We start from the raw sequence: 23,881 nt of genomic DNA, 5'->3' as shown, positions 1-23,881 counted from the left end.
ATAGTTTTTAAATATGTTGATGTTGGTATCATACAGTCTATGGTTGATATTGTTGTAGTTTTTTTAAAATCTTGTTCTTGTTTACAATTTGAGAGAAATTAAATAATTTTTAATATTATAATTACACTACATGTGCATGGGAAATTGTGTTTTAAATGGTTATGACACAAATAAATCAATATACGGTAACTTAGTTCTGCTAAACAGCAAAGTGAATGTCATGTCTATTACTTATGCCTGGATGATGTACCCTGGTGATGTGGACCAGGCAAGAGTAGCCGAGCGCAGACACCAGCTCCAGCCCCCTTATGTGTATATTTTTTTTTTAATACTTTGTGAGGAAAAACTGTCAACCATATCCAAAGTGTAGGACCAAAGAGAAGTAAATAATGTATGCTTTTGTTAGATTCTTTGAAGACGATATGTGCTACGCGTTACCCGTTTCAAATGTCGAAGATTTCAGACCTCTGCAAAAAACAGATTTTGATAATCAGAAGGTGTATCTGGTTCACAGAACTGAAGAGAATGGCAGCGCAGGCCAGCCGTGCGAAGCACAGATCCTTGCCCTTGCAGGTAAGTTGCCCTCTTAACACATCAGCTTTTCTCTTTTTAATGCTGTTTTACTCTGTCCGTCCAAGTAACGTTGATGTGCGCGAAACGTGTCAAGCTGTCAAAACAAGCCCTTTTGTCCGATCTGTCAAGACGTGATCAGCTGGAATCTGACACTGATAGCCACAACAACGTCCTCGGCTGTGGCTAGCTAGATAAGCTAGTTAGATATGCTAAGATAAGTTTGGTAGGTAGTCGTACCTTGTCCTCAATGCTTTACAGATTTTTACATTTAGGGTGTCGTTTTCCAAGAGTTAGACCTCTTGCTCGATAGAGTAGTGCTGCTCGTTTCGATAAATACGTGGCATGCAACGCTAGTCAGTCACAACGGTTGTTTACAACATGTAGCTAACGCTTGCTAGCTTGACGTGTATTCGTTCCGCGTTAGCATGTTAGCGCTCAGGCGCTAGTTAGCTGCGTGCAGACGCAGAGCTGTCACTACATGATAAACACATGTGACAGCCCGTGGTTGACACTTTATCTGTTTTGTAGAGGTTTGTAAATGTAGAGGAGACGCTAGCCCTATAGCATTGGTGGTTTTGCAGTTAGCGTGTAAACTGGCATATCTGTTGGTTTGTGCCACAGAGGAGATGCGGTGCTGCAGTAATCGCCGTGTCTCAGATATTAATGGACACAATATATAGCAACCTGTCTGTCAGTAACATGTCAACGTCATGGCAGTTTCATGACAGCACATCATGTCAATGTGCTGAAATGTGCAAGTGAAATAGTTTGCTTAACGTTAGCTCCAGTCACAGTGATGTTTGCTCACGGTCGTTACTGTGGTCGATCTTTAACTAGCTGCATCACTAATCCCCGAATGTGAGCTGTCTGGGCTGCAGGATCGGTCCGATCTAACTAACACCTTAACAGTGGCAGTTATGTTAAAGCGCAGTATGGACAGGACGATTTGAAAAGCTTGTGCGACCTCTGTAAACCTTACTTTTGAATTCTGGGCTAAGAGTGCTAAAGTAAGTTTGATCAAGTATAATGGAAAGATAAAACGCCCTCTGCTCGGGTTGTACAAATGGGTGAAATAATTCTGCAGGTACTTTCACGTTTTATTAAATTCCATCTAACTTTTTAGAAACTTTATTTGTTTCTTCTTGCTTCTATTTCTGCACTTCACAGATACAGTAGAGGAATTTGAAGACAGTATAATGCAAAAGAAGATGAAAATTCCCAAGATGTCCATCAAGAATTCAGGAAACTCTATTGAGAACAATTTTGGAGAGGAGAGGATGCCACTCAGGCATAAAAAGGTAGGCTCACCTACATTTGACAGTAGTTGTGTTATTTTGAAAGAAACATGTTTGTACATTTGAATGGGCAGCAATGGGTAATGTGGAGTATTCCACACCAAATTGTGCTTATACTTAAAGTAGTACAAACACCAGTATCATGACATTCAATCACACAGCCCCTTGATTATGCTGATATAATGCTTATGTATTGATAGCATGAGTGATTTAAATCTGTATTATGCTGTGATCAATTAAAATTGTTAAAAATATTTGTGGGTGCAAAGATCAATAATGGTTCATAACAAAATGAACTAACAAAGTATCCCACTTAAATTACTTATATTGACAATCTTGTCTTGACAGTGACAACCCTAAATAATTTTGCTCATGAAAAGAAATGTGTGTCTGTGTGACACACAGACAGCAATAGTCTTATATTTAAAAATACAGTATCTATTAATGAGACAATGTCACTTTTCCATAAACTTGGCTGACACCCAAAATCCCCCATGCTATTTTTACCATATGCTGGATTAACACAAATTCAGCACTCTGGACAGCTGCCCTTTCACAGACAAATCCTCTGAGCGGCTCATCAAAGAACTCCGTGACTCCTCTTTTCCTGTTTCCTATTGAGATCCACACATTCAAAACAAACTGTTTGCAGTCTGTCATGTCATTTTTAGATTGAAGTGTTTGATGGAATTACATTTTGTTACATATTAAGTGCACTTTGTCACTGATGCAGAAAAGAGATTTGTAGAACTGTGTAAAATATTTTATCAGGCCCACTTCCAAACACTTGTCTTATTTTTATCGTGTTCCCATGCTCAACTTTTTAGGTATTACATTTTATTTCACTGGCCTATTTGATGCCTAAATTGACTGTTATTTTTTTCTTTAGGCCCTGTCTCAGGACCATGGACGCCCCCTTTCCAACTCCTCCAAGAGTCTGGCAGCAGTAGTGGCTCGTCTGGAGAGAAATGCAGCCAGCTCCTGTATGGAGGGCGAAGAAGACCTGGATGAGGACCGGCTGGCGGAGGAGGGGGAGGATGCAGACGACGAAGATGAAGATATGGATGCAGAGCATCAGCAACATCATCACCAGCAGCAACCACAGCATTTGGAGGTGGACACGGATTGTGTGTCTGGGGTAGCTGCAGCAGTGGTTCCCAGAGTCCTGTATGAGGAACTGGTTCATAGCTACAGGCAACAGGAGGAGGAGATGAGGAGGCTGCAGCAGGAGCTGGAGAGAACCCGCAGGCAGCTGGTGCAGCAGGCCAAGAAGTTAAAGGAATATGGCAGCTTGCTGACAGAAGTCAAAGAACTAAGGGACTTCAACAGGAGGCTGCAAGACGTACTTCTCATGAGATTGGGCAGCGGTGAGAGAACAGGAGCATACACACCAACACACAAACCACTGCTGTGTACATGCCAACAAGTTTATTAGTAACCTTTAACCTGCAATAATGTAAAGAAAATGTCTACTGCAATTCAGAGCTTTTTATTCTTAGAAAATCAGTCTTAGACAGTGACATCTATAGCCAGAATATGATATTTTTAGCGTAAGGAGGTGGGAGGCAAGCGTGTAGACATTTTCAAATTTGAGTGTTTACTGTACGTCTTCACTGATTGTAGCCCCTTCTGTGCCATTTTTAAGAACAGTGACATGCCAAGAAATGCCAAACACAATTGTTTTTGCAGTTAAGTCTGAAAAGAAACAAAGGAAGATGCCACATAGGCCCTCGAATAGTTTTCCTGTACTATTTAGACCATGTCTTTGTCGTTTAGATGTACATGAGCATTTAGAACTGCTGATACAATTCTGTGTCTTTCTACTGAAATTAAGATAAACGGATAAAATTATAAATGGAGCTAAAGTAGATAAACTTTGAGTTTGGGTGCCTTAGTTGAGAGGGGGTTGTAGCCGATTCTGTGGTCTGTCCTGGGACCAGTGGTCTCTGGCAGGGACCAGTGGTCACAACCACTAGGGGCGCTAGAGACACTGGTCGCGACCAGCTCCTCAGTGGTCTGCCCTGTGGTCCCTGTGGTCTGTGAAGCGGCTTTAGTATTGTCAAACCCTTTCCTGTCGTTTTGGCAGCACTGTTAGCTGGATAAATGTCAGAGATCATAATCTTTTTTCTATAAAATTTACTATATCAGATATATTATGATTATTATTGTTATTATTTTTATTATTGGTAATGGATCCGTGTGGTCAGGACCAGCTAGTCTCTGGCACGGACCAGTGGTCTCTGGCAGGGACCAGTGGTCACAACCACTAGGGGCGCTAGAGACACTGGTCGCGACCAGCTCCTCAGTGGTCTGCCCTGTGGTCCCTGTGGTCTGTGAAGCGGCTTTAGTATTTTCTCCCCTTTCCTGTTGTTTTGGCGGCACTGTTAGCTGGATAAATGTCAGAGATCACAATCTTTTGTCTATAAAATACACTATATCATATATATTATGATTATTATTGTTATTATTATTGATAATGGAGATCCGTGTGGTCAGGACCAGCTGGTCTCTGGCACGGACCAGTGGTCACAACCACTAGGGGCGCTAGAGACACTGTTTGCGACCAGTGGCACAGCGGTCATTGCCAGCTTCTTACTGGCACAAAGGGCACTAAAACTACTGGTCCTGACCACCTCCTCTGTGATCTGGTCTGTTCTTTGAAACAGTTGAGTGATCTGTGGAGTGTTTATTTTTAATACAACTTTTCACGTTTCTCAAAGTGTGAGCAGAGTCACCTAATGTGAGAAGCCATAATCGTTTGTCTATCCAATGCTATTGATCACTATTATTAATAGAAATCATAATAACAATGATTCAATTACTATTAGTCATAGTTGTATGAGTAGTACTATCGACTATGCAGGTCCATGTCTTCCTGACTGGTTTAAACTTTACCAAATGTGTTGCATTTTAAAAGCTTGTCACATTACCCTTTGTATCAAATCTTGATCTAGAAACTAAAGTCAAATACATGTAGTGGAGGAAAAAATTTAGAGTTGACTGACAAAGCAACATCAAATGAAATACAAAAATGTAAAAGTTCAATTAAAAATTCAACTTAAGTAGCCTACAGTACAGTAACAAAAGTAACAGTCAAATCCTCTTGACTGATCCAGCACCTGATCACCTGATCGTTCAAAGGATTTTTTTTCTGGATGAAATCTGGAAAACCCTCAAATCTCGCCAGGATGTCAATTGTGGACTGCATAATAGAAAACATTTAAGTTCATGACAACATAGGAAAAAATAAACAAGGAAGAGGACAGATTATAAACATAAAATAATGGGTTGCACTGAAAGTGCTTTAAATAAACCATTATTCTCTCTTGCTCTCTCTCTTTCTATATATATAAAGAGATGCTATTTTCTGATTGGCCAATGGGTCCTGATAGGGCCTCTTGTGGCTTTATAAGCTATTTATTACTATTACATTTATTTCTTCTTCTTCTTCTTCTTCTTCTTCTTCTTCTTCTTCTTCTTCTTCTTCTTCTTCTTCTTCTTCTTCTTATTATTATTATTATTATTATTATACATTTGGGGCTTATATTCAATGACATTTCAGTTAGGCTATAGTCAAAGACACATGATGGCTCAAATCTAAAAAGAGTCTGATCACGTAAGCATATCTCGACGAATAACAATAAAAACAATAAAAGTCAAAGATTACTTACAAAGATCATTCGAATGGGCCTGGGAATACAAGCAAAGTATATCCTAGACCATATTTTCCCCCCTTTGTGGTTTTAGAATGAGCATACGGCGTACTTTCAAACAGTGGGACAGTATGGGCCTTTCAACATGTAAAGATTTTTTCCTAAATAACATCTTTCTCAGTTTCACTGACTTGGTCAGTAAATTCAACGTCACTAAGTCCAGTTTTTTCAGATATCTTCAGGTTCGTCATTTCATTCAAACACACCTCTCATAATTTTCTCAATTGCCTGAGCACTCTGACCTTGAGGATATACTGCAGACCCCTCTAACCTTAAGAGGCCAAATCTCTAACATATAATTCAATTATGTTCAGTTCAGTTAAGTTAAGTCACTTTATTATCCCAAATGGAAAACTTTATATGCAGTTAGAAGTGAAAGATAAAAAGAAACACATTCAAGCCACATACAAATAGAGGCAACAATACAAGACATGAGTACAAAAAAGATTTCCTGTGTAATACACACAACAGAATTTATCACCACTGGAACAATCTCTAAAAACAAAAAGAGTACTACATTACATGTGCAAATTAAGCTGAGTTATTGCACATGGGACAAAGGAGTTTTTTACCCCTACTGGTCTTAAACCGAGGTACTCTAAATCTGCGATTTGCACAAACCACCCCCTTCACTCTGAGTATTACAAACTCAGAGTGAAGGGGGTGGTTTGTGCAGTCTAATATAGACCTGGCCTTGCGAAGAAATTGCTGGTCAATGATAACCATCAAGGAGGACTGTGAAAATACCTTACCAGCCACCTTTACAATATGGCTGAGGTGGTTTTTGTCTCTGATATTAAGGTTACCGTACCAAGCAATCATGGCAAACATAAGAACTGATTCAATAAAAGATTTATAAAATAAGGATATCATTTTCCTATCTACATTAATTGTTTAACTTCTAAGGAAGTACAAACGTTGCTGTCCCTTCTTACAGACTGCATCACTATTCACATCAAACTTTTATCAGTTTTATCAGTTCAACAAACTCAATTTCAGTTCCCTTAATGAAAGTCTTAGATGGCGGGAGGAATACTTTCCTAAAATCAATGACCATATCCTTTGTTTTTGTGGAGTTTAATTGGAGAAAGGTCTCATCACACCATTGGACAAACTCATCCACAACTGGCCCATGCTCAGATTCATCTTTACGGAGCAGGCTAATGATGACCGTATCATCAGCAAACTTCAGAATGTGCCTGTTCTCATGCTGGCTTCTACAGTCATTGCTGTAAAGAATGTACAGCAACGGGGACAGGACACAGCCCTGAGGAGAGCCAGTGGAAGAGGAGTGCTGTTCTGACAGAAAGCCATTAACCCTAACCCTCTGAGATCTACATGTTAAAAAATCTGCAATCCAGCCGACAAAATTTACATCAAAATTAAAATAGGTATGCAGTTTCCAAGCTAAAATATGTGGTTGAATAGTATTAAAAGCTGATGAAAAATCCATAAATAAAAGTTTGGCATGAGTGCCAAGACCTTCCAGGTGCTTATACAGAAAGTTAAGTAAAGTGATTGAGGCATCTTCTACCCCCATCCCTGCCCTATATGCAAACTGCATGGGGTCTAAAGCCTCCTCCGCCATAGTTATCAGTTCCATTTTGACCAGCCTTTCAAATGACTTCATGACCAGTGAAGTCAATGCCACTGGTCTGAGGTCATTTAGCACCTTAGGGGTTCCGCTTTTAGCCACCGGAACAACATTGGACGCCTTCCATAACTTTGGGACCCATCACTGCTCCAGAGATATCCTAAATATATTACAGAACACATCACAAAGCTGTTCTGAACAGTGCTTTAGCAATCTTCCTGTAATAGAATCAGGCCCCACGCTCTTATATGTCTTAACTCTCTAAAACTATACCTTAACCATCATGGGCATCAAACATCTGGCTCGGCTTTGTGGAAGAGGAATACTCTTTGCATATTTCTCTAAGTTGCTCTGTGAAGTCATGAGTCTAAAATCTCACTTTACAGTATATCCATGGATCCTATCAAAGCAAAATGGGAAGAAGAGTTAAGGACAAATATATCCGATGCTATATGGGACAGAGCTCTAAGCTGGGTGAATGCGACCTCTTCTTGTGCACGTTTGGATTTGATTCATTTTAAAGTTCTTCACCGTATGCACTACAGTAAGGTTAAACTGGCCAAAATATACTCTGACATGGATGACATCTGTGAAAGATGTAGAATGGACAGAGCAGATTTACTTCACGTGTTTTGGTCATGTTCCAGGTTGAGAGAGTTCTGGGCTTCAATATTTAAGGTCTTAAATGAAGCCTTTGATTTAGATCTACAACCTAGCCCTAAAATGGCCGTGTTTGGGTTAAAAGGGGGTGATATTGTAAGGTCCAATGGGAAGGAAAGTGTTGTTGCTTTTGTCACCTTAATAGCACGACGGAGAATACTACAAAAACATCTACACCACCAAAAGCCTCCACATGGCTTTCTGATATTATGATGTTTCTAAAAATAGAAAAAATCAAATACTGTCTTAGAGGATTAACCAGAACATTTTACAAAAACTGGGACCCTTTACTGGCTTACTTTGAAAGACTTACTACACGTCCCTCTTAATAACTGCTAAGATTTGTGAAGCACACTAATTACACTATTTGCTATCATGAGTAATAGAAGAAAGGTGTTTTTATTATTTTTTGTTTCTTTAGCTTTCCTTTCCTCAAGGGTTTGTTGTGGGTGAGATGGGGTTAATTGAAAGAGGTCTTGTTATAATTGACATTGTAATGTTGCACTGTATATCTTCTCTAAAGCAATAAAAACACTTGTAAAAAAAAAAAAAAAAAAAAAAAAGAATGAGCATATGATCAATATGATCACACCTGGCATCAAAATTGGAAATGGCTTCTTATTGGCCAGGAACTGAATCACCAACCGTTTACTTCATTTCATTAGTTTAAAGGCAGTGGCCATGTAGCCATGGCATGATCGAAAAACCAATTGAAAATGAATCTTCAATTCTCAATGGAAGACACGGACCTGCATAGTCGATAGTACTACTCATACAACTACGACTAATAATAATAATTTAATCATTGTTATTATGATTTCTATTAATAATAGTGATCAATAGCATTGGATAGACAAACTATTATGGCTTCTCACATTAGGCGACTCTGCTTTGAGAAACGTGAAAAGTTGTATTAAAAATAAACACTCCACAGATCACAGAGGAGGTGGTCAGGACCAGTAGTTTTAGTGCCCTTTGTGCCAGTAAGAAGCTGGCAATGACCGCTGTGCCACTGGTCGCAACCCTAGTGGTTGTGACCACTGGTCCCTGCCAGAGACCACTGGTCCGTGCCAGAGACTAGCTGGTCCTGACCACACGGATCCATTACCAATAAATAATAATAATAATAATAACAATAATAATCATAATATATCTGATATAGTGAATTTTATAGAAAAAAGATTATGATCTCTGACATTTATCCAGCTAACAGTGCTGCCAAAACGACAGGAAAGGGTTTGACAATACTAAAGCCGCTTCACAGACCACAGGGACCACAGGGCAGACCACTGAGGAGCTGGTCGTGACCAGTGTCTCTAGCGCCCCTAGTGGTTGTGACCACTGGTCCCTGCCAGAGACCAGCTGGTCCTGACCACACGGATCTCCATTATCAATAATAATAATTACAATAATCATAATATATATGATATAGTGTATTTTATAGACAAAATATTGTGATCTCTGACATTTATCCAGCTAACAGTGCTGCCAAAACAACAGGAAAGGGGAGAAAATACTAAAGCCGCTTCACAGACCACAGGGACCACAGGGCAGACCACTGAGGAGCTGGTCGCGACCAGTGTCTCTAGCGCCCCTAGTGGTTGTGACCACTGGTCCCTGCCAGAGACCATGGTCCTGGGACAGACCACAGAATCGGCTACAACCCCTGCTGCCTTAGTTTGGCTTGCTTCTTAGGTTGACAGTGTGGACTAATGATGAGCGTGACCATCCTAAAAGAGAGGAAGGTTGTGGGTTCAGTCAAGCCAAATAACATGCTGCGGCATTTCTTAAAATTAAGACATGTATTAAGACATATATATATATATATATATATATATATATATATATATATATATATATATATATATATATATATATATATATATATGGGTTTCAAAAACTCCCCTGTGGCAATGTAAAGTAGATCAATTTTGCTAATGCATTTCAATAAGCCTTAAGTTATGTCAAGTCTATATCGTATAACCCAGTTGTACAAACACTGTATCTATATTACCACAACAACAATGTTTCCTGTCCAGCCCAAGCTCTCCAAGAAGACTTAGGATATAAGGTAAAAAAATGAGAAATCTTGGGGGAGGAAATGTAAAGAGAGATATTTTGCCTTGTACAGCTGGGGGTAAAATATAAGCAGTCGGTGGCAATGACAGTAAAAAAAATAACAGATGGGTGTTATAGTTAATAGACACACATAATACAACAATGGGATTATAATCCAGCAATAGTAAAGTAATAAATGCAGTACAGGAAGTTGAATAAAAGGCACTGTAAGTGTGATTGAAAGTGGTGTCATTGCAGTGTGCAGCACTCAAGCTTTGCCAGATGCTGGTGTTAACCTCAGCCCCCCTGTAGATCTGGACAGAGGCGCCTGGCTACTGGTGGGACCATCTAATGGACAGGCTAAAGATTAGAGCACCCAGGGGTGCTGTCAGGCAGGGGATGGAATGCACTGACCGATATTAAAACTCATCCGCTACATTGGAGCTTAGCATGGCCAGCCACCAAGCCAGCTTAGTTACTGGGCTAAAATAACCGCCTGTCTCGAGGCACAAGGAAACCTAGGCCCAAGGCGGGAAGTAAGCAGACTAGCAGGTGGGACCTGTTCCAGTATGAAAGACCAGAAAAGTCATGGCCACATGCTACTAGAACTCTGTTCTGTTTTAGTGTAATCCTCTATTCTGTAAAGTTGACTAGCAGTTGATATGTAAATGGCCTATGACCTCACTGCAACTTGAAGTGCTGACAGATGTAGATTTGTTGCTTGTATCTCCATGATGTTAAATGTGTCCTTTGTATCTTCAGAGCCTATGCATGACAATGGCACTCAGACAATCAAGGCTGAAGTGGTTGAACCCATTGTTGAGGCCCAGGAAACATGCAGAGAAGAAGCCAACACCAGTTCCAGCTACTCACCCTCACCCAGAACAGTATACACCTGCAACGATGGGAAGGTAAGTCTCACTAAGGGACACTCTTTATTTAGTTAGCTTTTCCTGATTCCCTCTAAGTGGCACGCGAATACCATTTTTTCAACTGCCTTGTCTTGTGTATTCACATGCCTATTTTTTTCGATGCCATCCTTCCATACCCTCTTGTTTTTACCTCTTATGAGTTTCTCCTAATGTCAGCAATTAATTTTTAATTTGCAAAAATCCGTTTCATCCTGAAAAGTCCGCTTTTTCAAAAACCAACATGGCTCAGTTCAAAATTTTGTTTCAAAACAAAACTCCTCATCTCTCGTCATGATTCGACATGGGATGATTTACGACCACTATACTTCATAGTGATGTTTGCTCAAAACAGAGCGACTGAAGTCTCATATGTCACTGGATTTAAATTAATGCCTCTGACAAATTTAAATTGTTTTTGAATTGATGACAGAATAAATAATCTGACAGAGTAAACAGGATGTGACGGCATCAAGAGTCTTTGTGATGTTCCCTGTCTGGTTTTCATCTCCATCACCTTTTTCTTTTTGTATTTTGACATTTATTCTTGAAGTCAAAATCACTCAATCCAAATTTAAACAAAAGGGTACCCCCAGCACTAACATTTAAAACACAGGACTGAAAGATGCCATCACTCTAAAATTGATGGAAAGACATTTAACATAGTCCAACATGCAAGAAATAAATCTTGTTAGTAATGTTCAGTCAGTCAGCAGTAAAACAGGCCTGTATTTTCAATAATAATCAATTGAGCAACACATTAAATGTGCATCTTTCATTTATATGTCCACCTCTTCACTTATATTTGAATATACCTGTAATTTGTATGGTCAAATGTTTCAACCTTCAATGAAGATTATCCAAATAACCCCTCTCTGAAGATTATCCAAATAACCTCTCTCACCCTTTGCGAGTCCTGATTCCTTCAGTTCCCTCTCCTGTATTCCTGGCTCTTTGCCTTGGGGTGACCCTGGGAAGTAGACTGATTTTGTAGGAAATGCTGTATTTCCTCTTAACACCCATGGACCTGGGAACATGCTGTCATAGTTGATCAGTCCTTTCCCCCTGGCTGCCCTACCCTAGCAGGTAAACAAGGTTGAGAAGATTATTATTGTTCCTGCAAGCTCAGCCAGCATCATCAGTGTTTATTAGGCTGTTAGGGTTCTTTACTCCCGCACTGCTGTAACTCAACCAGCGTCCTGTCTCTGATGACAGGGGGGATTGGTACTACAAGCTCTGGGGCCTGCAGCCACTTCAAGCGTGAAGAACACTTGCAAATTAGAACTCTCCTACATCGGGGACCCCATATTAATTATTTGCACGAGAGGAATTTAAAGTGACTGACAGATTAGCCCTAGTGAGAGAGGGGGGAAAAGGTACAAATGATGGAGGAGAGATGGAGGGAGAGAGATAAACAAAAAGCAATGGGGAGGGAGGATGAAAACAATCTTGTCTAACTTAAGGGCAGTAAAAAGCTTGTCTGCTGGCCAAGGGCCTAAAGCACATTAGCTGCACAGGGGAAAGCCTTTTGGATGCTAGCCTAAAGACTTTACAGTGATAAGAGAGTAGAGAAGGGAAAGTCACATATGCCCCCTGTTGCATTAGTTAACCTAGAAGACCAGTGGCTAGGCTGGCAATCGGCTTGGCTTATGCAACATGCAGTGGAAGTGTGTAGAGGGCTACAGGCTAAGTTTGTAGTGGAGGTAATCCAGGCTGCAAGCAGCCAGTGGCCTGAGCTTATTAATGTCTCCTAGTTGGTGAAAGTGGTGCTTCTTGGGATTTGTAATTTGGTCTAAGCAGGAGCTGGCTAAGATATGTTCTGCCATGACAAGCTATGATCTGCCTTGTCCATTTAGGTTTTACACCCACATGGAGCATTGTAGATTGGTGAAACTGGATTCGGACCCCAGAGCACCTAACACAAATGTCCCAGGCAAGTGGGTGGCCAGCATCATCATCACGGGATAAAGTGTATTATTGAGTTTAACAATATGCAGAAAGAACAAATGTGTTGTTTTACGGTGAAATTATATGCTTCCAAGTATGGTACCAACTAGAGATAAAGGGGAAATTTGGTATTTTTCAAGTGACTAATGTGAACAAAAATCTTTGAAGTTGGTCCAGTATTGAGCGAGAATGCTGTAACCGGCTGTCGTGAAACGGGCTGCAATGTAGCCTACAGTATGTTGCAATAGTGACCGTCAATGTACTGTACGTCCACTAAAAGTGTTTGTTTTTGCCATTGACCGGGTCAGATTGTTATTATAAGTGTCTGACTACATAATGTAAAGCTGCAGAAGTTGCTGTTATCCTGCCATGCTTTTGTGTGTAACTAACTGATGCCAGGTCAAGTAACTTTAGCTAACAGCGCTAGCTTACCTGTGCTCTGTCTGCAGCTCTCCATTCTTGGAACAGCATTTTTCTTTTTGGAAAATGTGCATTGGCATATGATTGCTTCCCCTCTTTGGTTGGCTGCCAAAAATGGTCACTACAGACCCGATGGCTTTTATGTATGGAGGAAATATTTATTAATAATTCAAATTGAAAGTCCAAAGAGAAATTGAAAGTCCAAAGGGAAAACAAAGCGAGATCAAATTAAAAATATTATTATTATTTTTTTAATTTTCCATTTGGCTTTGGCTTTTGAATTTAATATTTGGCTTTTGAATTTCAATTTATCATTGGCTTTTAATTTTCATTTAATATTTGGCTTTTGAATTTCAATTTAACATTGGATTTTAATTTTCATTTAATATTTGGCTTTTGAATTTCAATTTAACATTGGATTTTAATTTTCATTTAATATTTGGCTTTTGAATTTCAATTTAACATTGGATTTTAATTTTCATTTAATATTTGGCTTTTGAATTTCCATTTAACATTGCCTTTTCATTTGGACTTAACACATGTCAATGTAAATGAGGAGGCGTGGCCCAAAAGCTGGTGGGAGGGTCTGAAACGAAAGGGGTGCAGAGGCACCTTCTGAACAGCAGGGGGAGCTTACTGCTGAGGAGCACACTGTTAAGCATCTGTCGGCAGATTCACCACTAGGATGGGTCTTGTTTCACATGATAGAAAATGATGATGTAAGCTAAACACAAACGACATTTCATGCAACAACCGTGAAGTTTTCATGTAGTTACTATAATTGGGCCCGTGTTAGTGAGGACTAGATTAGGACTGGATTTAAAGATGATTCTGGTTCCCAACTTTGCCCCAGGTGTGTCTGTTTAAAACACGACTCAGACAACTTCTCTCTTTTGATGTTATATTTAATTAAGCAACAGTAGAAACATGGGTGTGGGTAGCTCTGCTTACGTGTGTTTGTGTGTGGTCAGATTTCGAGGACGCACAAACACACACAATCTCAACCGGATAGTCATCGTCTCTCACTTTTTTCTCCTGGTGGTGCGCGCGGTGTGAGGTGCGTGTCCGCGCTATTCTCCAACATGTAGCCTACTCACAACTATCACTCCTGATTGACGGCCTTTTGTACAGCCCGTGTACTTTTTCAGACTTCCAGCTAACAGCGGTGTCTGTGAACATCACTGGCCGGCTAGAAGGGAGGCGATCCCGGTTGCCACCAGCTGGCTGTCCCGTCAGACTGAAGCTTCTGACAACATCGGAGAAAATGTGCAGTTGGCCATCAACGTTTGTAAAACTGCCCATATTCAAACTCTACACAGTTAATTTATCGCATAAAAAAGTCTCAATAGTGAATTTAGTGGTGGAATTGCAGATGAAAATTGTAAAAAGTTTCCAGTTGTTTGCTGCTGCTAATACGGCAAATTCCCGATCTAGATAGCCCATAGAATCGATTGCTTTTTTATAATAGCGCGGACACACGCCTCACACCGCGCGCACCACCCGGAGAAAAAAGTGAGAGAAAGAAAAAGGAGAGTTCGCAGTTCGGACGATGACTATCCGGTTGAGATTGTGTGTGTGTGTGCGTCCTCGAAATCTGACCACACACAAACACACGTAAGCAGAGCTACCCACACCCATGTTTCTACTGTTGCTTAATTAAATATAACATCAAAAGAGAGAAGTTGTCTGAGTCGTGTTTTAAACAGACACACCTGGGGCGAAGTTGGGAACCAGAATCATCTTTAAATCCAGTCCTAATCTAGTCCTCACTAACACGGGCCCAATTATAGTAACTACATGAAAACTTCACGGTTGTTGCATGAAATGTCGTTTGTGTTTAGCTTACATCATCATTTTCTATCATGTGAAACAAGACCCATCCTAGTGGTGAATCTGCAGACAGATGCTTAACAGTGTGCTCCTCAGCAGTAAGCTCCCCCTGCTGTTCATAAGGTGCCTCTGCACCCCTTTCGTTTCAGACCCTCTGTCAGTACCCGATCCGTTCCACCTGCACAATCCGTTCTGTGCATGCGCAAGATGTTCACGCATGCGCAGATGATAATACCGTTTTACGACCTGCCCGATCTGTTCCCGTATGTCTGTTCCACGCTAGCCTCCACCCAAGCTAACGTTAGTTTAGCTAACAGCTAATTCGGCTAACCGCTAGCCGACAAATAACGCATGCGCAGAACGGATCGTGCAGGCAGAGCGGACAGCTAGATTCAGTCTAAAATAACGTTAAGTCAAACATAATGGGAAAAGCAGGCTACAGCAAAATTAAGACTTTACAGTAACAATAAAGACAAGTATTGAGTGATTGTATTTTAAATGAGCACAAGTAAAGCAGAACTGACGTAACAGCTGTTATATATGTTAACGTTTGTTTTGAAGTTTTATTTTGAGGGTCTTTTGAAAGTTTGCATGCTGTCTCAGCTAGCGGTTAGCCGAATTAGCTGTTAGCTAAACTAGCGTTAGCTTAACTGTGGAGGCTGACGGATGGCAGACCGCTACAATCAGCTAGCGGTTAGCCAAATGAACTGTTAGCTAAAGTAACGTTAGCTTCCCAGTGGAGGCTAACGGCAGACCGCTATAATCACCTAGCGGTCCGCCCAAATTAGCTATTAGCTAAACTAACGTTCGCTTCCCGGTGCAGGCTAGTGTGGGAACAGATTGGGTAATGTCGTAAATCATCGTACCAGATGTTCGCGCATGCACAGAGCGGATTGTGCAGTTGGAACGGATCGGGTACTGACAACCTCCCACCAGCTTTTGGGCCACGCCTCCTCATTTACATTGACATGTGTCAAGTCCCAAAATCCAATGTTAAATTGAAATTCAAAAGCCAAATGAAAATTAAAATCCAATGTTAAATTGAAATTCAAAAGCCAAATATTAAATGAAAATTAAAATCCAATGTTAAATTGAAATTCAAAAGCCAAATATTAAATGAAAATTAAAATCCAATGTTAAATTGAAATTCAAAAGCCAAATATTAAATTAAAATTAAAAGCCAATGATAAATTGAAATTCAAAATCCAAATATTATATTCAAAAGCCAAAGCCAAATGGAAAATTTTAAAAATAATATTTTTAATTTGATCTCGCTTTGTTTTCCCTTTGGATTTTTAATTTCTCTTTGGACTTTCAATTTGAATTATGAATAAATATGTCCTCCATATGTATGGACTATGGACCAGAGTGTTGGGATCCATTTGTAGCTGTAGCACACAACCACAACTTCAGCCTGTCTGTATCCAAAAGTAACTTCTATGAAAGCTGCGCTAAGTGTATCTCAACATTTAGTTTTGTGGCAATTCAGAAATGCGCAATTGAAAATCTTTAAGTCATCTCAAAGCTACGCTTCTTGTACTCCAAAAGAACAGACTCCCTTTCCCACTGCTGTCTTTCATTAAGTTACTTTACGAACCTACGAGATTACACTACACTTCTAATAACAATCTGTAACTGTCAGTGGCAGAAATAGCACTTTTAGTGGATGGAAATTGATGGTGCGCATTTGCCCTAAATATGTTCTAGTGTTCTCACTCAACACTGGACCAATTTCAAAGAGTTTGTTCACATTAGTCACTTAAACACAAATGCATTGAAAATTGGGTCCAAGAAAAGAAATTCCCCTTTAAATCTCAGTTAAGTTTTTTGTCTCCCTCACCTAATTGCTTCCATCTTGCCTTTTGTTGTTGCAAACAATAAAAAAAAATAAAAAATAAGATTGAGTAAAATTGCAATCCCTGCAAACTGATCTGTAAACAACAACAACTTAAGGTTATGAAACAGTTGGGTAACTGTAATAGCATTTGTTTATTTAAAAAAAAAAAAAAAATCCCCGTGGATGAGGCAGACATATCTTCACTAGGTAGTTGGAAATCTTGCATGAGCGAGCAAGAAGTGTAGAGTAGATGACGCTGTCCTGTGCAGAGCAGAGCATTGTGTGCTTAAAAGTGTCAACGCGCTAGTTCTGTTGTTTTTAAACTGAACTGATAAAAGCCACAATGCATTAGACATTTTATTTTGTCTGGCACTGTGCAGATGACAACACTTGCAAGATATTTTTATTAAAATCAGACTGTAGATGCACATGTTAAAATGTGGTGTTCTCTGTTTTACACTTGTCCGCTTTGCAGGTACACCTCGGTGGAGGGATCTGGGTGGAGGAGGAGAAGTGGCATCAGCTGCAGCGGACCCAGGGAGATTCCAAGTTCACAAAGAACCTGGCTGTAATGATCTGGGGCACAGAAACCCTCAAGAACCGTAGCGTCACTGGAGTGGCCACCAAAAAGAAGAAAGATGCCCTGCCCAAACCTCCACTGTCGCCCAGCAAACTGAAAATTGTCAGAGGTAAGAAACTCCAGGTCTGAACCTATAAAATCAAGACCGTGTGAAAGAGATGAATCTTTGTTCTGTTTGTAGGCTGAAACAAGTTGGAAAACATGAGGTACAGAAAATTATTTTAATTTTTCTTTTTTTCATACAGACTTTCAATGATTGAATCATATTTATTAGATACCAGGCAAAGATAATATTAGCAATTTTGAATTTGATGTAGTCTGACTGCTCACACTTGCTCCTTCCCCAGAGTGTCTCTACGACAGAGTGTCTCAAGAGACAGCGGACAGTGCAGAGATTACGCAGAGATTGTCCAAAGTGAACAAATACATCTGTGAAAAAATAATGGACATCAACAAGTCCATCAAGAACGAGGAGCGGCGGGAGTCCAAGCTGCTCATTCGACAGACAGTCAAGATGGAGAACTTCACCTACGATGGCATGTAGTGGTCGACTGTTGTCACGCCAGCGCCTTCTGCCCCCGCCCCCCATTGGTTATTATATGAAACGTTAAAACAAATAGACCCCTTCCCAGCTCCCTATAGAGCAATCATCACCTTCCTCACTGCCCATTGGCTGACAGACAGCTTTACCCATCAGTGTGTGAACTAGTTTGATATGAGCTGGTGTGAGTGTTTTTATAAGCTTTACAGTGGGATTGGGACAGAGGCATGGTTTGTTGACATTTGTGCATTTGTGTCAAAGGAAAGATTACATGTAATTTTTAAATTGATTTATTGTTCTGTGTCAGAACATAGTTTTGAATCCTTAAACTTTTAAAAAGTAATTGGTGGAGAGGTTATTTCCCTAGATAAAGTCATCTGTTTCTATAAAGATAGTGATGCCAGCTTGCATTAGATCTAAGTTGTGTGAACGGCTGGATATTTTGGAGACTACCGAATAACTGCTGGGAATCTGAGTGTTTGCTGTTGGTACTTATTGCATAAAATGGGACATCAGGGTCTCAAATGCACAAGTCTTAATTGGTAACAGTGAGATTGCATTTTGCAACAGAGATTCTGTTGCCCCCTTAACTGTAGGTCAATCACAACACATTGCTTTATTAAAATGACAGCTTACAGAGGTTAAATGGGAAGTATGACTCCAATGTGGAGTCTATAAAGTGCTGTATTTGTTTAGTTTTTTTTATGTTTGACCTTTTAGTTATGAGCATTTGCCATCAATGAGAACGGTTTGGATGGGATATTCCCATTTTACTCTTAAGCAAACATGTCACTTTCAGACAATTTGACTGTTTAATGAGTTGTAGTGGTACAGGCACATTAATGCCTAGAAAGGCCTTACATGGATTTGGCAATCACTAGGGTATGCCCCTGGGTTTTCTAATAAGCTGTGATTGTAAATGTATAGTAAGCTGAAGCGATGAAGCTTCACCTGCACTTTGCTGTGAGAATGTGAGAGGTGGCTAGGTACTATTTTCTGTGTGGTTCACACCATTAGGTTGAGCTGGGCTACTTGCCCCCCTCATCTTGATGTGGAAGCTGTGGGTAAAGCTGTCTGAAACACTTTTGTGCTGTTTGAAGTCATCTGGGCCTGCTGAACCCCATAATAACCCCTTCTTCTATAAGCCACGCCACTGGGGAACAAAGTAAGGTCGCTCCAGTGACAATTTCCTCTGAGCTATGCCATCAGAACTTTGAAAATGTTTCTTGTATGGTTTTTTTTACATTTTTTTTTTTTTTTCACCAGTTGTTTTATTCTTTTGATCTAAAATGGTTTGTGTGGCTGTCTGCAGGCTGGAACTAAATGCTGCAGATTGAAATCTCAACTGTGACCTAGCTGTGGCTAACTGTGAATCTGCTGCAGAGCTGCCCATCAAGCCTCTCTCCTCTTCATACTATAGATTCTTGTTTGTCGGTTGTTTTATTTCTGTCTATCATTTTGTCTGTCACAGTTTTTGTTATTGCAAAAGTTCAGATCAGCCTTTTGTTAAGCTACCTTATGTTTTGGAGATATTTTAGTGTACATAAAACTTTTATTTTTTATTTTTTCCACCAAACATGGATATTTCAGTTTTTCGTCATGTTACATGTTACCGTTTTAAAGGCTCTGGTCAAGTTTTGTTTTATCTAATTGAGGTTGTAATTCCATGTTACCAGACAATTTCTTGTTTCTTTTTACACTTACATATATATATATATATTTTTTTTTTTTCTTTCTTTCTTATGAATTGTTGGCTTTAAGCTTGATGTTGTATCCAAATGTAGATCAGTGGAATCTACAAACAAATGAAAAAAATATCTCCCTTTCTTAGCCAAAGTGATCTCTGTGGAACAAGAGACACAAGGCTTCCGTTAACAGAGCCCATACATTAAGCTAGATTCACAACATTCAATATTTAATAAGCCCCACTTAGGTTCTACCTTCTAATGATCTGCCACAGTAAGATGAGAATTTGTATTGCTAAACCATTGTACTTAATTGAGACGCTGTAGTTAGATAAAAACAAACCTTTACATTGAATGCACTTTAAACTTCTGGGCAATTTCTTCAGTCATAAAGAAAGGTATTTGTGGTATTTGTCCTTTTTATTTTTTAAATGTCTATATAGATAAAGCTTAACAATCATTGTATTATCATGAAGCACCTTAGAATATTTTGGTTTATTGTTTTTTATGGCAAGAATGAGTTATGGGATAGCATTTTGTTTTGTCAGTCAGATATGCCCCTGACATACCGATGCTCCAAAGCAAGTTGGATAGATTTAATACTTCCAACTACTACTTAGAAGTAGTACTACTACTACTTCCAAATATTTCATTCTTTTAAAATGTATTTGGGGTGTTAAGAAAACCAGATTTCCACAAGTCACACTATGTTGAAACTGGATTTGATAACTCCACCATGGCCTCCTGAACAATAAATGGCTTACTTGGTAAGTTGACAAGCAAAAGTCAAAAATTCTATTTGGCTGTCCAGCCCAAAACATGATATATCAACCTGAAAATATTATCCTATGAAATGTGCAAGCTCACTGGAATATGTGCTTTAACTTAATGTGTGAAGATGCTAGTTATACATAAATATGACTTCCATAGAGATAATTATGTATTTTTTACAAATGAGTGGTAATTGTAAGCCAAAGTATTAAATGCTGAGATCAAGTTAAAGAAGGGGGATGCTGACTGGGGAATCAGCAGGGTTTGCACAAAAGATGGCCCATGCCAAGGTTATAGAGCCTAGTGAATCTTTTTTTTTTCTAAAAAAATATCTCTTTTTCATTTATTTTTTTCCCTCTACAAAGCAACATGTGAGGTTTACATGGGCTAGCATGTATTTAAAATACATGCGGTTTAAAAGAAAGAAAAGAGTTCTGCTGTGCAAAGCAACCATGCTGAAATTCTGACACATTGTCGTGTGTTGTGTTTGTGTTTGTTTCTTTGATGTTTGATGCCAAAAGGGGGTGTGGTTAAAAAGAAAGCTTTAAGATAGAGCATTAATAGAGCTATTACAATATCTGAAATGTTTCCTGTTGCGCACGATTAAGTCTAATCCTTTAACTAAAACCGTCTTGGATGAGAGTTGTATGGAAGTACTGTATGTTTTGAATCCAGATTTGGTTTAATCTGTGATGGCAAGGCCAATCTCTTATCAAATGTACCAAGTCACTTGCAGAGGAGCAGCCTGGGTTTTAGCAGCATATTAGTAACATAAACCAGTACATAGTCTGGCAGAGCCATTATTGGATGGTATAGGCTAGTTTGGCTCTGTGACACAACACACCAGACTTTCCAATCCTCTCACTGTCACACTCAAGTAGCGATAGGGAGAAAATGTAACCTCGCTGGCTCTGTGATCCTCTTCCTGTGCCACCTCTAGTTCCTTACTCTGCTGTCATTTATATGGACTGGATTTAGAAATGCATATGTATCGAGATAATAGCAAATCCTGTCCTCATCGTTTGGTGTTTTGGCTTATGTTGTGAACATCTGTCAAAGCTTCAAAAGTGAGGGAGCTTTATGTAGCTTTTTGACAGTTTGATTGGGGAAAAGAGATCAGTTCTATCTTCACTGTGTGGAACGAAGATAAATGGCTTCATCTAGCAGTTTTCACAACTAAGTGCACACAAAACACGTAACTGTTTGAGCCTCAGATACAATGTCAAACTTACTTCAAATGAGAAAAAAATGGGAGGAATATTGTAAGGTCTATATTTTTCTTAAGGTATCAGTAACTTTGTATACAATCCACAAACCGGTTCTACTTCATCTAACTTCACCGTCCTACCTCATTGTTACTCTGGTGTTTGTTTGTCAGTGACTGTAAACTATGTGTGTATATTAAAAAAAAAATCTATAGGAAAGGTATACCTGGCTACTCTCAACATGTACAGCATATAAAACTTGTAAAACACCTCAGTACACAATATCATTCTGAGGAGAAATCAGTTTTATTACCTGCTTAAAGATGCTGCTGTAAAGGGGTTGTCTCTGAATATATATCTTCGCTCTTTGCTATGTTGTGCAGTTGATCAGTGGTTGTGTTCTGTCTCTGTATTGCATTCTGAGATTTTTACTGGTTGACGGGTGCTACCAGCAAACAGTTCAAAAACTGATCTGTCTATCGGACCTCAAATGGTGCTGTTTTTCTATGTTTTTATCCTCATTCAGCTATGTTTTATTCAGGTGTGTCAACTGCCACTATCCCCTCAGCTAATCAGATTTTAAGCCAAAATATTTCGCGAAACAATATCCCTGCTATTACTGTATCAACTATATGCTATCCACCCAAATATTGTAGATGGTGATTATATCCTCAGCTGTGAGCTTCAGAAGTACCTCATAACTTGCTTCTAGCACCTGTTGTCTACCAATATCACATTGTTGCAGTGTATTTTCAGAAATATGCATTTTTACTGATTAGATCAGGTTTCACTATACCTGATTAGTGACCTATACATGATTTTTAGATCACACTCAGATGACTGATACATTTAAAGGATACCACTTGTCATAAAAGGAAATCTCAGTTGGACTGGGCAGCGTGTGATACAGTAGAAGAGGTCCTCAGCAAAACAATGTTCTGTTTGAGTCAGTGTTAAGTTTGTTTTACAGAAGTGGGGTTCCATTGGTAGTTGTATTTATGGTGGAAAAGTAATATCTATTAGAAGTGATTTGGGGAATGTACAAACTAGAGCCCCACCTGGTTGAAATGCTATGTGTCAAACAAACATAATAGATATCAGAGAGTCTTCATGGTGCATTCATGGAGACTGTTTTGGGGAGTTTCAGCATGTCACTTTTGTAATGATTGATTTTATTTAGTTGCCACTTTAATCTGTGATTTCCCAGTTGTATCTCTTTGTCCCTTACTGATATTTTAACAACTCAAATGTAATTTCCACTGTTAAAAAATAGGAATTTGGTGTAGCAATTTGTTCATGATTAACTTATTGTGAGCTAAAGTCAAATGTACAGCACCATACCGTGTCTGGACTTGGCTTTATTATACAACAAGTGCATTATATTGTCTTTTACCCTGTACAGTCACAATGGAATCTTTTCTGAGCCAAAGTTTTTTTTTGGGGGTGGCGGGGTGGTTTGCTTTACCTGTCTGTATATAAATATTTGTTTGTTTTTTTGTTACTCTAACTATGTCTGTGAACATGTTATGTGCTGGGGATCTCCTCTCTACTGTGAGCAGTGTGTGTTCAAATGCACAGCAGTTGGTTTCATGGAAGCACTTAAGCCATTCGTTGGACTATTTCATAATGGTTCAATTTTAAGCTTTGCTCCGGTCCGGGGAATTGACCCACAGAGCTTTGAGTGTAATTGAATTCCTATGCAGGTGCTGAGTTGTGATCACCTGGTACCACATCACTGTTGGTTGGAGGGACATCCAGGGAGAGAGATAACTGGGGAGTGTTCAAACCTTTGAATGTGTCTGCACAGACTCAAGATTGAGTCAAAGGGGACAATGGCGACATGACAAATCCGTACAATCCGTACGTAACAATTACTAGGTTTTTGTTGAATTAAACTGAGCTATACAGGGCTGCTTGGGTATATACCTGTCTGTAGTTGTAACTGCATTGCAATGATCATTAGGGAAAGACAGGGTTATTACTGTATGGAGAATTTCCAGTTGGTATGATAATGTGAAAAGAATGTTAAGACTATTGCAGTAAATACTCCCTCACCCTACTTCAGCCTCCCAGAGGCAACCCTACATTTACAGAAAATGTTAGAAGTATATGCGATAGAGAGTGTACATGTCTTTGCTAAACCGGCCACACCTCTGCTATGCGAGCAGCTCTTTGACGCTTAGCATCCTGTTCTGTGTTTTCTCTTGCTGCATTCAGGAACACCTGTTTAATGTATAGATAAACAGAAATAAATCCAGACTTTT

At 39.5% G+C, this 23,881-nt stretch overlaps 2 protein-coding genes across 5 annotated transcripts in view; both read left to right on the top strand.

The window, feature by feature from the left end:
- Positions 1 to 23,881, top strand: part of agbl4 (AGBL carboxypeptidase 4) — a 449,873-nt gene that overhangs the window by 371,023 nt on the left and 54,969 nt on the right. The gene's annotated exons all lie outside the window — the stretch shown is intronic.
- Positions 317 to 22,410, top strand: bend5 (BEN domain containing 5). Of its 2 annotated transcripts, none has more exons than XM_028588574.1 (6): positions 317 to 573; positions 1,741 to 1,871; positions 2,758 to 3,235; positions 10,656 to 10,804; positions 17,311 to 17,524; positions 17,763 to 22,410. In XM_028588574.1, the coding sequence occupies exons 1-6, from the start codon at positions 390 to 392 to the stop codon at positions 17,957 to 17,959; spliced, it is 1,353 nt and encodes a 450-aa protein (XP_028444375.1). In that variant the 5' UTR covers positions 317 to 389; the 3' UTR covers positions 17,960 to 22,410. The 2 variants fall into 2 exon arrangements, with proteins under 2 accessions (XP_028444375.1, XP_028444376.1); XM_028588575.1 differs by lacking the exon at positions 317 to 573 and adding an exon at positions 720 to 796.

Source organism: Perca flavescens, chromosome 9 (genome assembly GCF_004354835.1).
Source record: "Perca flavescens isolate YP-PL-M2 chromosome 9, PFLA_1.0, whole genome shotgun sequence".
NCBI classification, from domain to species: Eukaryota; Metazoa; Chordata; class Actinopteri; order Perciformes; family Percidae; genus Perca; species Perca flavescens.
This window is presented reverse-complemented; position numbering and strand designations above follow the sequence as displayed.

Coding starts and splice junctions, on each gene's coding strand:
- bend5 (XM_028588574.1), top strand. CDS start 390: ATGTATGCTTTTGTTAGATTCTTTGAAGACGATATGTGCTACGCGTTA. Junction 1,872..2,757: donor TGCCACTCAGGCATAAAAAG/GTAGGCTCACCT, acceptor TTTTTTCTTTAG/GCCCTGTCTCAGGACCATGG. Junction 3,236..10,655: donor TCTCATGAGATTGGGCAGCG/GTGAGAGAACAG, acceptor TTGTATCTTCAG/AGCCTATGCATGACAATGGC.